At 42.5% G+C, this 13,728-nt stretch overlaps 1 protein-coding gene across 8 annotated transcripts in view; it reads left to right on the forward strand.

Annotated features, from left to right (window-relative positions):
* The window catches only part of SCML4 (Scm polycomb group protein like 4), a 107,502-nt gene that overhangs the window by 79,356 nt on the left and 14,418 nt on the right, over window positions 1-13,728 (forward strand). For 4 of the 8 annotated variants that reach the window (XR_007470520.1, XM_033418724.2, XM_033418725.2 and 1 more), the window contains one exon: window positions 12,181-12,468. Coding sequence is in view for 5 of the 8 variants with exons in the window: in XM_033418724.2 (XP_033274615.1) it covers window positions 12,181-12,468 (288 nt within the window). In the remaining 3 variants the exon portion in view is untranslated. Of the gene's footprint in view, window positions 1-3,561; window positions 5,119-12,180; window positions 12,474-13,728 lie in introns of those variants that run through there. The other 4 variants (XR_007470521.1, XR_004480600.2, XM_049695308.1 and 1 more) reach the window with 2 other exon arrangements.

The following is a 13,728-nucleotide window of genomic DNA, read 5'->3' on the forward strand; positions in this document are numbered from 1 at the left end:
AACCTCCCAAGGTCCTTTAAATATGGGATAAATAGGCTACTATTGAATCATGGTGACCAATTTGGTAATATTTTCATAAAAAGTATATACATTAAAATGACACAAAAAGAAATGAAGATAATGCTCCGCTTGTCCAAGATCACAAATAAAGTCATTTTGTGGATTAAAGATGCCAACACCAAAGACGTGAGGAACAGAATGATGATGGTGGTAGATCCCCAGTAGGCTTTCTACTGTTTGGGAGAGCTCCTTCTAGGAGGGAGTGTGGAGGAGAAAAAGAGGCTGCCAAAAAATAGGCGGTATGAACCCTTTCTTCCTACAAGGCTGGTCTCAGGAATTCTCTGAAAGACAGCCCTACCCCTGCCCCCCATGCCTCTCTTCAAATAAAGAAATCTACTGGAAATCTTCCCCTTTGTTCCATGAAACTGTCCTTAATGTGACATCCCTACCCATCAATCCCCCATGAGCCACTCTTGAACTGGGGACGATGCTGGGGACAGCTGAGTCAGGTGCGCAAGGCCCTCTGTGTTTCTGGCAGGCCTGTCCAAAGAGGCTTCTGCCTTGATGGAAGAGTAGATGTTAGGGAATGGGCAAGGTCTTTAAGGAGATCCAAGGAGATGGTGACCAAGGTCTCTGGTTTATACATCAGAACACTGAAAGCACAAGGACTGATGGAAACAAAGGATCAAGTATATGAGATTTGGCCATCCCAAAATCTCCAGGGCCCAGAGGAGCTGTAATTGGAGACTCTATCCTTGGGTTGCTCCTCTGGACTAATACCCTGAGCCCCTGTGGTGGGTCCTAAGGTAATATCTGCAAGTTATCCACACCAGTGTCTACTGATCGTGCATCAGAACTGGGTTAAATTGGCAAACCATGCCAAGAGGAATTGAAGCAACTTTGGAAACCCGTAGCCTTCTAAGATAAACTCCATGAGCTTTCTCCTATTAGTTGGTAGTTTCTGGGTCTCAGACATAAGTAGCAAACCCTTTGATTTTGGGGAAAAAAAAAATCCCATGAACTTCCTGACAGAGAATTAGATATTCTATAGCAGATACATCCTAGCTGCTACCGAATTAATAGTTACAACTTCCAACCTAGATATGCAGAGTCAAGAGGAATTAAACAAATTCCCCTTTCCCACCTGTATTATTTATCTATTGCTGTGTGACAAATTGCCCCAAAACTTAGTGGCTTAAAATAACATTTATTATCTCACAGTTTCTGTGGCTCAGGAATTCAGGTGCAGCTTAACTTTGTCCCCTGGCTCTGGGTCTTTCACAAGGCTGCAAGCATCCCAGAGTTCAACTAGGGCAGGATCTACTTCCTAGCTCATTCATATGGTTGTTGGCAGGATTCCATTTCCCACAAGCCATTGGTTCCTTGCCATATAGGCCTCTCCACAGAGCTTCTCACACCATGGCAGCCTGCTTCACCCACTTGAGAAATACGGGAAAGCCTTCCTAAAAATTAGGATGTCCATTTAGAACCAAAAGTTATATGGTGTTCTCTATTCCAGGGACTCCAACATTTTCCTGATTAAGGGTCACTTTAAATTTCCCCAGAGTTCTATGAAAGACCAAAAAGAGGGGGGGCTATTGAGGAAACAGAGCTTGACCGTGGGAGGGCCCACACTCTCACCCTCCCCCGCCTTCTGGGAACTCATTCCCTTAAACCTTGGGGTAGAGGCTTGGCAAAGCTGCAAAGAAAAGACCACAGAGATGGTGGTTAGGGAACCTGCTCTCCTCTGGAGACTGAAAGGGCATTCACTATTCTCAAACGGCTGACACCGGGCAAAATTGCCTTTGGGCAAAATTTCCACAAGAGGAAATCTTAAAGACAAAGTCTCAGGCAAACCAGCAACATTGGAAAGGATTAAAAAAGTTCAGGTGTCAGGGGGAAAGTATAAATGTACTTAAATGGACCCAAGAGGAGTTATAAGGTTGATTCTGAGGGCTGAGTGATCTGTACTTAGAGACTAGCTTGAAGAGAAAATCTATACTGGCCAGAGACCAAGTTAATGGAAAATTTAATTGAAGAGAACGAAAGGCTAAGCCTCATAGGTGGTGTGGCCTGGTGCCCTTTGAACCAGGAAGGCTGGGACAAGAGGCCACAGGGGGCCCTAAGGGAAAACGTGATGAGCTTATCTGAGCCAGAACAAGGGGCGGGACCGAGCCGGAGTAAAAGAAACCTGCAGACCTCCACAAGAACCGCAGTGAAAGGCGGCAGGAGGGCAGAGAGGAAATCTGCTTGTTTCGGACACCGAGGAGTCCCGCCGAGGGCCTCCCTGCCGCCCACAGCTGAGCACGCGCTGGGCGCTGGCGGCGGTGCTGCTGGCGAGAAGCGTGCATGCAGCTGCCTGGTGGCGGAGACCCACCACTCAAGGTAGGAAGTGAAGCCCAGGTCCGGCTCTGAGCAGGGGAGGGGCAGCTCTACTGGGACCTGCTAGTGTCTCCTGGCCCTTCTCCCTCCTGCCCCCCTTCCTCTTTCTGCTTCTCTCCTTGCAGGTCTCTTTCCCTGCATTCCTGAACTCACTGGCTGTGCTCCTTAGGTGGTGGCACCTGGTTAAGCAGAGGGGAATAGTTATTCCACGGTTATTCACGTGGCGGTGTTATCAGGCCGACTCTGTTACTTCCTTTTCTCATCTGGGGTTCAGGGCTAGGGATCCGTGGTGCCGCTATCTCTTTAAACAGCAGAGCCAAGGCGCTCACACACGGAGCCCTCTGGACACTGGTCCAGTGGTCTGACCTTCTTGTCAGCCTGAGCAGGGTCACGTGGCCTGCTGGGCTAGGCAGACCCGCTGGCAATCAATCCCAAGAGAGGCAATGGCTTTCAGCCTGGGGGAAGGTAGCAGAGCTGATTGTAGAAAGGGTTCACTCTGCAGTGCAGCTGCTCCTTCAGCTGGGACGTTGTGACTGATATGAGGAAAGGGGAGTGGAGGGTGAGAGTGTGTGTGTGTGTGTGTGTGTGTGTATGAGAGAGAGAGAGAGAACTGTTTAGTGCTGGGAAGAACAGTGTCTGAGACTCTGGGATTTAGGGTTATTATTGCACTCAGAGAGATTACTTGAGAATAATTTTGCGGACGGTGGTGGTGTTGTCGCTTTTCAGGGCTTCATTTGGTTAAAGAATCCAAGTAAAGTGCCATTTAAAATTCTTTAAATAAATTAAATAGTCCAAGCTCACTTAACTGTGAGCAGTTGGCTCTTGTGTCCTACCTGAAAAGGGGCCAACACCCCCTGAACTAAACCTCCGGCAGCAGTGTCTGGAGTTTCATCCATGTGGGCCCCTCTTTCCTCCCTGGACCGCTGTCGCTGCTTTGGGACTTTCTCTTTCTCTCTCTGGCTCTTGGCTTTCTCCTTCCCGTCCCTCTGCCTCTTCCTGCTTCTCTTTGGAGTTTCTGCACTTTCCAGGTGCTCAGCTGACCCTCCAGAACTGCAGCAGGATGGCCTCTGCTGGGCGTCCCCCAGGCCTCTGCAGGGGTGTGGGTGGAGGGAGGAGTCCACACACTCCTGACTCAGACCCTAGAGCTTTGTTCTCCAAACAAGGAGGCTTAGACCTGGTTCAGGTTCAGGAGCAAAGGGGTATCCTTTGAGGCTTGAGTGGGTTTGAAGTCTTCTAGAGTATTTTTTAGCCTAATAGGCAGGCTTTATACGTAGCAGCTGGGGAAACCATAGTCCACAAGCAGATTAGCTATGGTGAAAAAGGCACGTCAGCCTCTTTTGAATGTTCCTAAGACACCAAACCTTGAAAACGTGGCAGCCTTCTTTGAATGTGCCATTTGTGCCTGTGCCTTTCTACTTAAGCATGCCCTTGTGATCGTATGAAAGCAGATTAATCCTTTTTCTGGAGGAAAGATTTAATGATTTATAAGTGGCATCCTTAGTGTCTTGGATAGAGGCAGGGGGTTATTGAAGAGAAGCACATAAAATGCCTCTTGTTTACCCTGCTTTGCTGAGCTGGTGTGCACAGCGATGAAACGGCCTTAAATAGAGGCTGGGCTGGATCCTCTTGTTTAATGAGAGGTGCCAGGGTGACAAGGTAGCTCGTTTCAGATGAGAAAGGATTTTCTAAGAATCCAGGAAAAAAGACTGGGAACATCTTAATCTGTCAGCCCTGTGGTTTAACACAAGTCTGTGTGCGGGAATCAGATCCACGCAGGGCACTCTCCGCAGATGATCCCAGGTCTGCTGGCCCCATCTGGTGTTCACTCACCAGTCAGCCACAAAACTGTTTGAAAAGTGTAGTTCTCTCTCCAAGGAGATTTGGTCCTTTTTGTTTTTGTTTTTTACCAACTTTAAATAGTGGTTTTGGGTAACAAACAATTCACGCGCCACACTTTATTAAATTCATCTTACCTGTATGTTGGATGACTTAATGGTTTTAATAGTATAAAGGGTAGGTACCCAGCAGTCATCGTTTTAACTGAAGCAAGAAGAATTGGGGTTAGGTGTAAGGAAGACATTTCAGGCAATGAGGTTTGTGGCACAATGACCTAACTGTGAGGAGATTGTAAGATCTCTTTGGGGGAAGCTTTTAAATAAGAGGCTCAGTTATTTAATTTATTTTCCGCTCCAAATAACACCCTGCCTGAAAAGAGAAGTTGGGGCAAGCTCAAGGCATTCCACCGTTAATTTACCACCTTCACAATTTTTGCTATGTCTGACTAAAACCGATAGAAGTGTTTACTCAAGATATTCCTTGAAATGGATTCATTTCTTTTAACCGTAGCCTTTAGTCATCTTAAGCAGTGATACCTTATCAGTGAAATCATAGTTTGATGAGCTAACTATATTTTATTGCTGTGCACTAAAATATATGACTGTAATAAAATAACGTTCACCTGTTTTTGTGTCCTCCAAAAAGATACATGTTCAAGTCCTAACCGCAGGTACCTGTGAAAGGGACCTTCTTTGGAAATAGGGTCTATGCAGAGGTAATCAAGTTGAGGTCACACTGGATTATGGGCGCTAATCCAACGACTGATGTCCTTATAAGAGGGAAATTTGGACCCAGACACAGACAAAAAGGGAGAACGCCATGTGACCACAGAGGCAGAAATTGGAGTGGTGTGACTGCAGCCAAGGAACACCACGGATCATTGACTATCACCAGAAGCAGGTAGAGGCAAAAAAGGATCTTCTAGAGCCTGCAGAGAGCATGGCCCTGACGACACCTTGATTTCAGACTTGTAGCCTCCAGAAGTGGGAGAGAATATATTTCTGTTGTTTTAAGTCACCAAATCTGTGGTAATTTCTGCAGCCTTAGGAAACTAATACACCTAAGTACCGCCGAGAATCATCCCCTGGTGGGCCAGCGCAACACATTTTAACACTCGGGGAAATGCTGAGCCAGGTGCTCTGTGAAGGTCCTTTTCAGTCCTGTGGTTGAATAATGATGGCCTTCATTGTATCAGCCATTTTTACACTCAGGTATGATGTAAGTGTCAGCACCCCTATTTATAAAGGTGAGGAAAAGGCTGCGTTAATCGGGTTTGAGCAGATGCATCTGTCAATTCTGAATGGCACCCTGATGTGTGCACCTGAACGTGCTAATCACTCCCAGGCTTCCTGGGAGCTACAGGCTGTGCAGGACCGCGGCTGGGGCTTAGTGATCTGTTTCCATGGCTGTCCACCTGGCCGCCTTTGGAATCACTGTCACATCCTTTGCTGGGTAGAGGGCTATTGCTTGACGCTCTCTCAAGTCGGTTTTACTTTCTGATGAATTCATTTGGATCATAGCCCAGAAGCTGGCTTTTATTACCTTTGATCTCACCCATGGTTGTCTGTAGTTTTTAAACCAATAAGGTCCATATTCCCTTGTTCCCCATTTCCACATGTTGTCATAGGGGAACAATGTTCCATCTGCATCTCTATTTTCCAGCTGTAGTGCAGATTGGTGAATATCTGCATTCCCTACCTTAGACTATCAGACTTCCATAGGCATATTTAATTTAGATTTAATATATTTAATAAACAGAATAAATGTTTTAGATTTTTTCATTGTTTACCGTGCATCTACATGAAGAATTTATATTTAGTTCTTTATAATCTGAATTTTAACACGTCTTCTGTGTAACAGCAGCCTCACTGCCCAAATGTCTACTTAATATTTATTGAGAGCCTTCTGAATGCCAAGCACCATGCCAGACACTGGGGACACAAAAAGGATTAGTATCCCAGACTATGGAAACTTTTCAATGAAGGGAATATAATGGCAGGCTTCCTGCTCACTTGCTTGGAATGTGCTGGCCCATAGTAGGTGCTCAAAAAATGTTAGTCTTCCTCTTCCTCGCTCCATTCAAGAAGCAGCCTAGTATCTAGCTCCATAGCCAGGTCCTTCCTGCTGATGTCTTCTGACCAGGAGGGAAGATGCAATAGAGGCCATCTAGGGGAAGGTGCAGAGTTCCAGGTTCCTGAAGACATCGTTCAGCACTGCATTAGCCACAAAGCATGAGGCACAGAGCATGCATGCCTACCCTTTGCTGCTCAGTTTTCCTGTGTCCAAGTGGCCAAAGCAGTGTTGGATTTGACTGTACAACACTCTCAAAAATGTGTTTACAGCCAAACACTGGGCCTCCACAATGAGTTTTTAAAAGCAGCTTTATGGAGATATAATTCATACATCATACAATTCACCCATTTAAAGTGTATTATTCAATGGTTTTTAATATATGTGCAACTATCACCCCAGTCAACCCCGATTCCCCCAACCTCCAAATCCTAAGCAACCACTAATTTACTTTTATCTCTATAGATTTGCCTATCCTGGACATTTCATACAAATGGAATCATTTGATATGTGGTCTTTTGTGGCTCAGTTTCTTTACTTAGCATAACATTTCAAGGCTCATTCACACTGTAGCACGGATCAGTACTTCATTCCTTTTTATGCCTGAAATTATTCCATTGTATGCATATGCCATGTTTTGTTTATATATTCATCAGTTGACAGTTTTTTGAGTTATTTCCACATTTTGGCTATTATGAATAGTGTTTCTGTAAACATTCATATATAAATTTTTATGTGGAAATTTCATTTCTCTTGGGAATATATATATATATATATATATATATATACACATACATATATATACATATATATATATCCATACACACACATACGTACACACACACCTAGGAGTAGAATTGCTGGGTTGTATGGTGAATTTATTTTTAACCATTTGAGGAAGAGCCAGACTGTTTTCCAAAGAGGCTGCATCATTTTACATTCCCACCAGCAGTGTGTGAGGGTTCCAATTTCTCTACAGTATCACCAACACTTGCTATCATCTGACTTTTTGATTATAACCATCCTAGTGAGTGTGAAGTGGTTCCTCATTGTGGTTTTGATTTGCATTCCCCAATGACTAATGATTTAGAACAAGTTTTCATGTGCTTATTGGCTATCTGTCTATCTTCTTTGGGAAAATGTCCATTCAAGCCCATTTTAAAATTGGGTTATTTGTCTTTTGATTGTTGAGTTGTAAGAGTTTTTTTAATATACTCTGGATATGAATTCTTTATCAGAGGTATGATTTGCAAGTAATTTCTCACATTCTGTGGGTTTTCTTTTCACTTTCTTGATAGTGTCTTTCAAAATGCAAAAGTTTTAAATTTTGATAAATTCAATATGTCTATTTTTTCTTTTGTTGCTCATGCCTTTGATGTCAAATCTAATAATACCTTGTCAAACCCAAGGTCGTAAAGATTTACCCCTATATTTCCTTCTAAGAGTTTTATAAGTTTTTGCTCTTACATTTAGGTCTTTGATCCATTTCAAGTTAATTTTTGTGTATGGTATGAAGTAAGGGTCCAACTTCATTGTTTTGCATGCAGATATCCAGTTGTCCAAGTATCAGTTGTTGAAAAGACTATTCTTTTCCTATTGAATGATCTTGGCACCTTCATTGAAAATCAGTTGAACATGACACATAGGTTTATTTCTGGACTCTCAACTCTATTCCATTGTTCTATATGTCTCTCCTTAAGTCAGTACCACACTGTCTTTGTTACCATTGCTTTGTAGTAAATTTTGAAATTGGGAAGTGTGACTACTCTACTTTATTCTTCTTTTTCCATGATTGTTTTGGCTATTTATGGTTCCTTGAAAATCCATATGAGTTTTAGAATCAGCTTGTCAATTTCTACAAAGAAGTCAGCTGAGATTCTGACAAGAATTGCATTCAATCCATAGATGAATTTAGGGTGTAAGATGGTAATAATCTTAATAATATTAAGTCCTCTGATTCATAAACATGGAATTTTTTCCAATTAAGTATTTAGATCTTCTTTAATTTCTTTCAATAATGTTTTATAGTTTTTAGAGCATAAGTTTTATACTGCTTTTGTTAAATTTATTCCTCAGTATTTTATTCTTTTTAATACTATTATAAATCGAATTCTTTCCCCAATTTCATTTTCATATTGTTTAATGCAAATGTATAAAAGTACAATTGATATTTGCATATTAATTTTGTATCCTGTAACTTTACTGAATTCATTTATTAATTTCAATTAATAAAAGTGAGTTATTGGATTCCTTAGAATTTTTTACATACAAGAGATAGTTTTACTTCTTCCTTCCCAAATTAGATGCTTACCTACTTGCCCTGGCTGGAACCTCCAATACAATGTGGAATAGAAGTAGCAAGAATAGAGACATCTTTGTGTTGTTCCTGATCTTAGGAAGAAAAGCATCCGGTCTTTCACCATTAACTACGATGTTAAGTGTAGGTTTTTTTATGGATGCCCTTTTTCAGCCTGAGGAAGTTCCCTTCTATTCCTAGTGTGTTGAGTGTTTTTCTCATGAACCAATGTTGGATTTTTTCAAACGCTTTTTCTGCATCTATTGAGATAATCACATGATCTTTGTTTTTTATTGTATCGATATCACATATTACATTAATTGATTTTCAGATGTTAAAGCAACCCTGCATTCCTGAAACAAATCCTACTTGATCATGATGTATAAGTCATTTTGTATGTTAAGGATTTGTTTTGCTAGTATATTGTTGAGAATTTTTGCATCCATATTAATGAGACATTGATCTGTAGTTCTCTTGTGATGACTTTGTCTAGTTTTGGTATCAGGGTATTAGTGTTCTCATAGAATGAGTTGGGAAGTATTCCCTCCTTATATTAGTCTGCCTGGCTGCCATAACAGAATACCACATACTAGGTAGCTTTAACAACAGAATTTATTTTCTCACAATTCTAGAGGCTAAAAGTCTGAGATCAAGGTGTCATCAGGGTTAGTTTCTGGTGATACTTCTCTTCCTGGCTAGTGGACAGCCACTTTCTGTGTCTTCACGTTGCCTCATCTCTGTACATGTGTGTGAAGAGGGAGAGAGCTCTCTCATGTCTCTTCCTTTTCTTGTCAGTACTTTCTTTTTAACCAGTCCTATCAGGTTGAGGTCTTACCCTTAAGACCTTACTTAACCTCTATTTCCTCCTTATGGACCCTCTCTCCAAATATAGTTGCAATGGGGGCTAGGGCTTCAACATATGAACATTTGAGGGGGACACAATTCAGTCCATAGCACTCTTTTTTTTACTTTTTGGAAGAATTTGTGAAGAATTGGTTTTAATTTTTCTTTAAATACTTGGTAGAATTCACCTATGAAGCCATCCGAGCCTGGGATTTCTTTGTTTTTTGATGACTAATTTAATCTCTTTAATTGTTACAGGTCTATTCAGATTGTCTATTTCTTTTTGTCAGTTTTGATAGTTTGTCCATTTCTTCTAAGTTACCTAACTGATTGGCATAGAATTGTTTGTAATATTTCTTAATAATCCATTTTATTTCTGTGAGATTGGTTTTAATGTCATCTCTTTCATTTCTGATTCTAGCAATTTGAGTCTCTCTTTTTTTCTCAGCCAATCTAGCTAAAAGTTTGCCAATTTTGTTGATCTTTTCGAAGAGCCAGCTTTTGGTTTCTTTGATTTTTCTCTATTTTTCTATTCTCTTTAATTAATTTTCACTCTAATCTTTATTATTTTCTTCCTTCTGCTTGCTTTAAGTTTAGTTTGCCCTTTCCCCCCCAGTATCTTAATGAGGAAGATTAGGTTATTAATTTGAGAATGTTCTTCTTTTTAAATATAAGTATTTACAGTTACAAATTTTCTCTAGGCACTGCTTTAGCTGCATTCCATATGCAATGGTTTTTATTTCCAGGCAAGCTCCACATGCATCCCCATCTATGAGAAGACCTGCTAGTTCCCCTAATAAAATCTATTCTTAATCTTTCAATATCTATGTTGTGCGAGGAATCCATACATGAAGAAGACATCTGGATCTTGTGGCCCAAATGTGTTTACTCATTGCCAACATTGGAGGATCCCTTGGTTTTTGTTATTCTAATGCCTTTGGGGAATGTCTGTATCTGTTTTGATCATGTGTAGTATATAGATGATTGTTGATGGGGCTAGACAGATATGGTCTTGTCTGGGGTGGGAGGGACTGAAGAAAAGGAATTACTAGAATATTTTTCTTCCTCTTTCTATCCCTATAATTCCTCTGGACTTTGTTCTTCAAAACAAAACAAAGCAAAACACCCCACACCATTTGGCCACAGGTATAGCTCGCAGAGTTCAACAGGCTGCAAGAATGAGCTTTAAAAGTGTAGAAAGTCCTGATCTACTTGGGTGGGGGAGCTGATGATGAGGTTGGCAGAGCCTCCAGGTCCTCTACTCCCCCTGCACTTTAGATTGGTTCTTTCTCTCTCATCTGCAGGGTTTGGGGAAGACCATGGGGCCATCCAGATCAGCATTTGTGTCCCTAGTTTGTTAGCTTTGGTGGAAGATTAGTGCCCTTGTGTGTACTGGAACTAAAAGTGTGGGGAGGAAGCACCATCACACCTGTGTCAGAGCCCAGGCCAATCATCAAAAAATCTACAAACGATAAATGCTGGCGAGGGTGTGGAGAAAAGGGAACCCTCTTGCACTGTCGGTGGGAATGTAAATTGATAGAGCCACTATGGAGAACAGTATGGAGGTTCCTTAAAAAACTAAACATAGAACTACCATATGACCCAGCAATGCCACTACTGGGCATATCCCCTGAGAAAACCATAATTCAAAAAGAGTCATGTACCACAATGTTCATTGCAGCACTATTTACAATACCCAGGACATTGAAGCAACCTAAGTGTCCATCGACAGATGAATGGATAAAGAAGATGTGGCACATGTATACAATGGAATATTACTCAGCCATAAAAAGAAATGAAATTGAGTTATTTGTAGTGAGGTGGATGGACCTAGACTCTGTCATACAGAGTGAAGTAAGTCAGAAAGAGAAAAACAAATACTGGATGCTAACACATATAAAGGGAATCTAAAAAAAAAAGGTTCTGATGAACCTAGAGTTAGGACAGGAATAAAGATGCAGACATAGATAATGGACATGAGGACAAAGGGAGGGGGAAGGGTAAGCTGGGACGAAGTGAGAGAGTAGCATTGACATGTACACACAACCAAATGTAAAACAGATAGCTTCGGGAAGCAGCTGCATCACACGGGGACATCAACTCACTGCTTTGTGACCACCTAGAGGGGTGGGATAGGGAGGGTGGGAGGGAGACGCAAGAGGGAGGGGATATGGGGATATTATGTATACATATAGCTGATTCACTTTGTTATAAAGCAGAAAGTAACACACCATTGTAAAGCAACTATACTCCAATAAAGATGTTAAAAAAAAAAAAAAAAAACCCAGGCCAAAGTTGTTACTCCTAACTCTGGGACACTGTGACTCTGGCTTGATCTCTCCTAGGAATCATGGGCCAGGTGCGGGAGGCAGTGGTGATGGGCAAGAAAAGACGGAGCAGGGAGATTCTGCCAAGCTGGCAGAAACTCTTGGAGGAGCAGAGCCATGGAGGGAGAAAGACCTTTGTTTGAATTTTATTTACAAGTCATCAATAACCAAGATAATCACATTTTCCTCAGAACATGGAGGGTCATATGTCCCAATCCCTACTAAAATATGCTTCGTTGGTGAGGTGTCAATCTGCTGAGAGGTGAACTATTTGGGATTATGCCGTGGTATCCATTCCTTCTCATCTGCCATCCCCACAGATAGCGGCACCTGTGCTGCTGGGGAAAGGTTTTCCAAGACCCAGCACCAGGTGTCTTCTTGAACTGCTCTCTGATCTCTGCTTCTCTGCTCTGCCTTCTTGCTTAGCAAAAACAGTCACCACTGAGGAGTGCCTGGTGAACCCTTCGAGCATGAGCCGCTACAGCGTGGACTCCTCCTCCGCCTTTAGCCACAGGGGCTCCCTGCCCACCTCCTCTTCGTTGTACTGCAAGAGGCAGAACTCTGGAGACGGCCACCTTGGGGGAGGCTCAGCCACCACAGTCGGTGGTCCCCATACCAGCCCCATGTCCTCTGGAGGCCCCTCAGCACCTGGGCTGAGGCCCCCTGGCTCCAGCCCCAAGAGAAACGGGACCTCTCTTGAAGGAAACAGATGTGGTAATGTAATGCGTGCACTGCCTTCCCCATGACCTAACCTCCTCTGCCCTTGCCCTGGGACCACCAAATGTAGGGAGACCAGGGGACTGTAGCGGTCTGAACACAGCAACACTGGGAAATTAGAAGTTTCCACAAATCCCTTCATGGATTTTTGTTGTTCTTGAGGGCAGCTGACTTCAACCTTTGACCATAAGCAAAGAAAATGGTGTATTAGAGTAAGTTAGGCTGTAGGAATAAGTAGAATCCAAAATGTACAGTGGCTCAAATACAATAGAAGTTTTTTATCCAGGAGTCCAAAGTGGGTGTTCCTAGTTGGTGTGTGTATCCCAACTCAGGGACCCAGGATCTGTCCATTTCATGACTTTCCTGTCCCCTATGGCCCCCATGCCCCACGCATCTAGTGGTAGAAACGGAAGGAACAAACGAGGAAGATGAACATGTTTCCCTAGAGCCTGGAAGTGATGCCCATCGCTTCTACTCACGTTTCATTGGCAAGAGCTGGCCATTTTACCACACTTAACTCTGGGGGAATCTGAGAGGTGTAGACTAGCTCTGTGCCCGGAAGAAGAAGAACCAGAAGTTGCTAAAGACTTTTCTCTTGCACAGTGGTTGACTCTTGCAGGGTACAAACACGTGGGCAGACCAGAGTTAAGTAAAATTCCCACAATGCTGGTTATTTATTTATTTATTTTGTCCCGTAAGTTTTTTTGTTTTGTTTTGGTTTTCCATTTATTTATTTATTTAGGCTGCACCGGGTCTTAGTTGTGGCATGTGAACTCTTAGTTGTGGCATGCATGTGGGATCTAGTTCCCCAACCAGGGATCGAACCCAGGCCCCCTGTGTTGGGAGCCCGGAGTCTTACCCACTGGACCACTAGGAAGGGCCTCCCACAATACTGGTTATGATGCTACTTCTGTCTCACCCATTAAAGTTAGCTTATTGGAATGCAGTGTAGGAAGGTACTTTCATTCTAGGGGTAGGTTGATGTCCATTTTGATTTATGTTATAAAAAAAAATCATTTTCAATTCAGTATTTGAGTATGAATAGAGCATAGTGGATAATCACATGGACTGTGGAGCCCAATGGCCTGGGCTGGAATGCTGGATCTGCCATTTTCTGACTGTGTGACCTTTTGCAAGTCTGAACTTCTTTGTGCCTCAGTTTCCTCACCTGTGAAATTGGAATAATAATAATAGCACCTACTTCATAGGTTTGTTGGGAGGATTAAATAAATTCATGTGTATTTAGTACAAGGCCTA

The sequence above is a fragment of the Orcinus orca genome, chromosome 12 (genome assembly GCF_937001465.1).
Source record: "Orcinus orca chromosome 12, mOrcOrc1.1, whole genome shotgun sequence".
NCBI lineage: Eukaryota > Metazoa > Chordata > Mammalia > Artiodactyla > Delphinidae > Orcinus > Orcinus orca.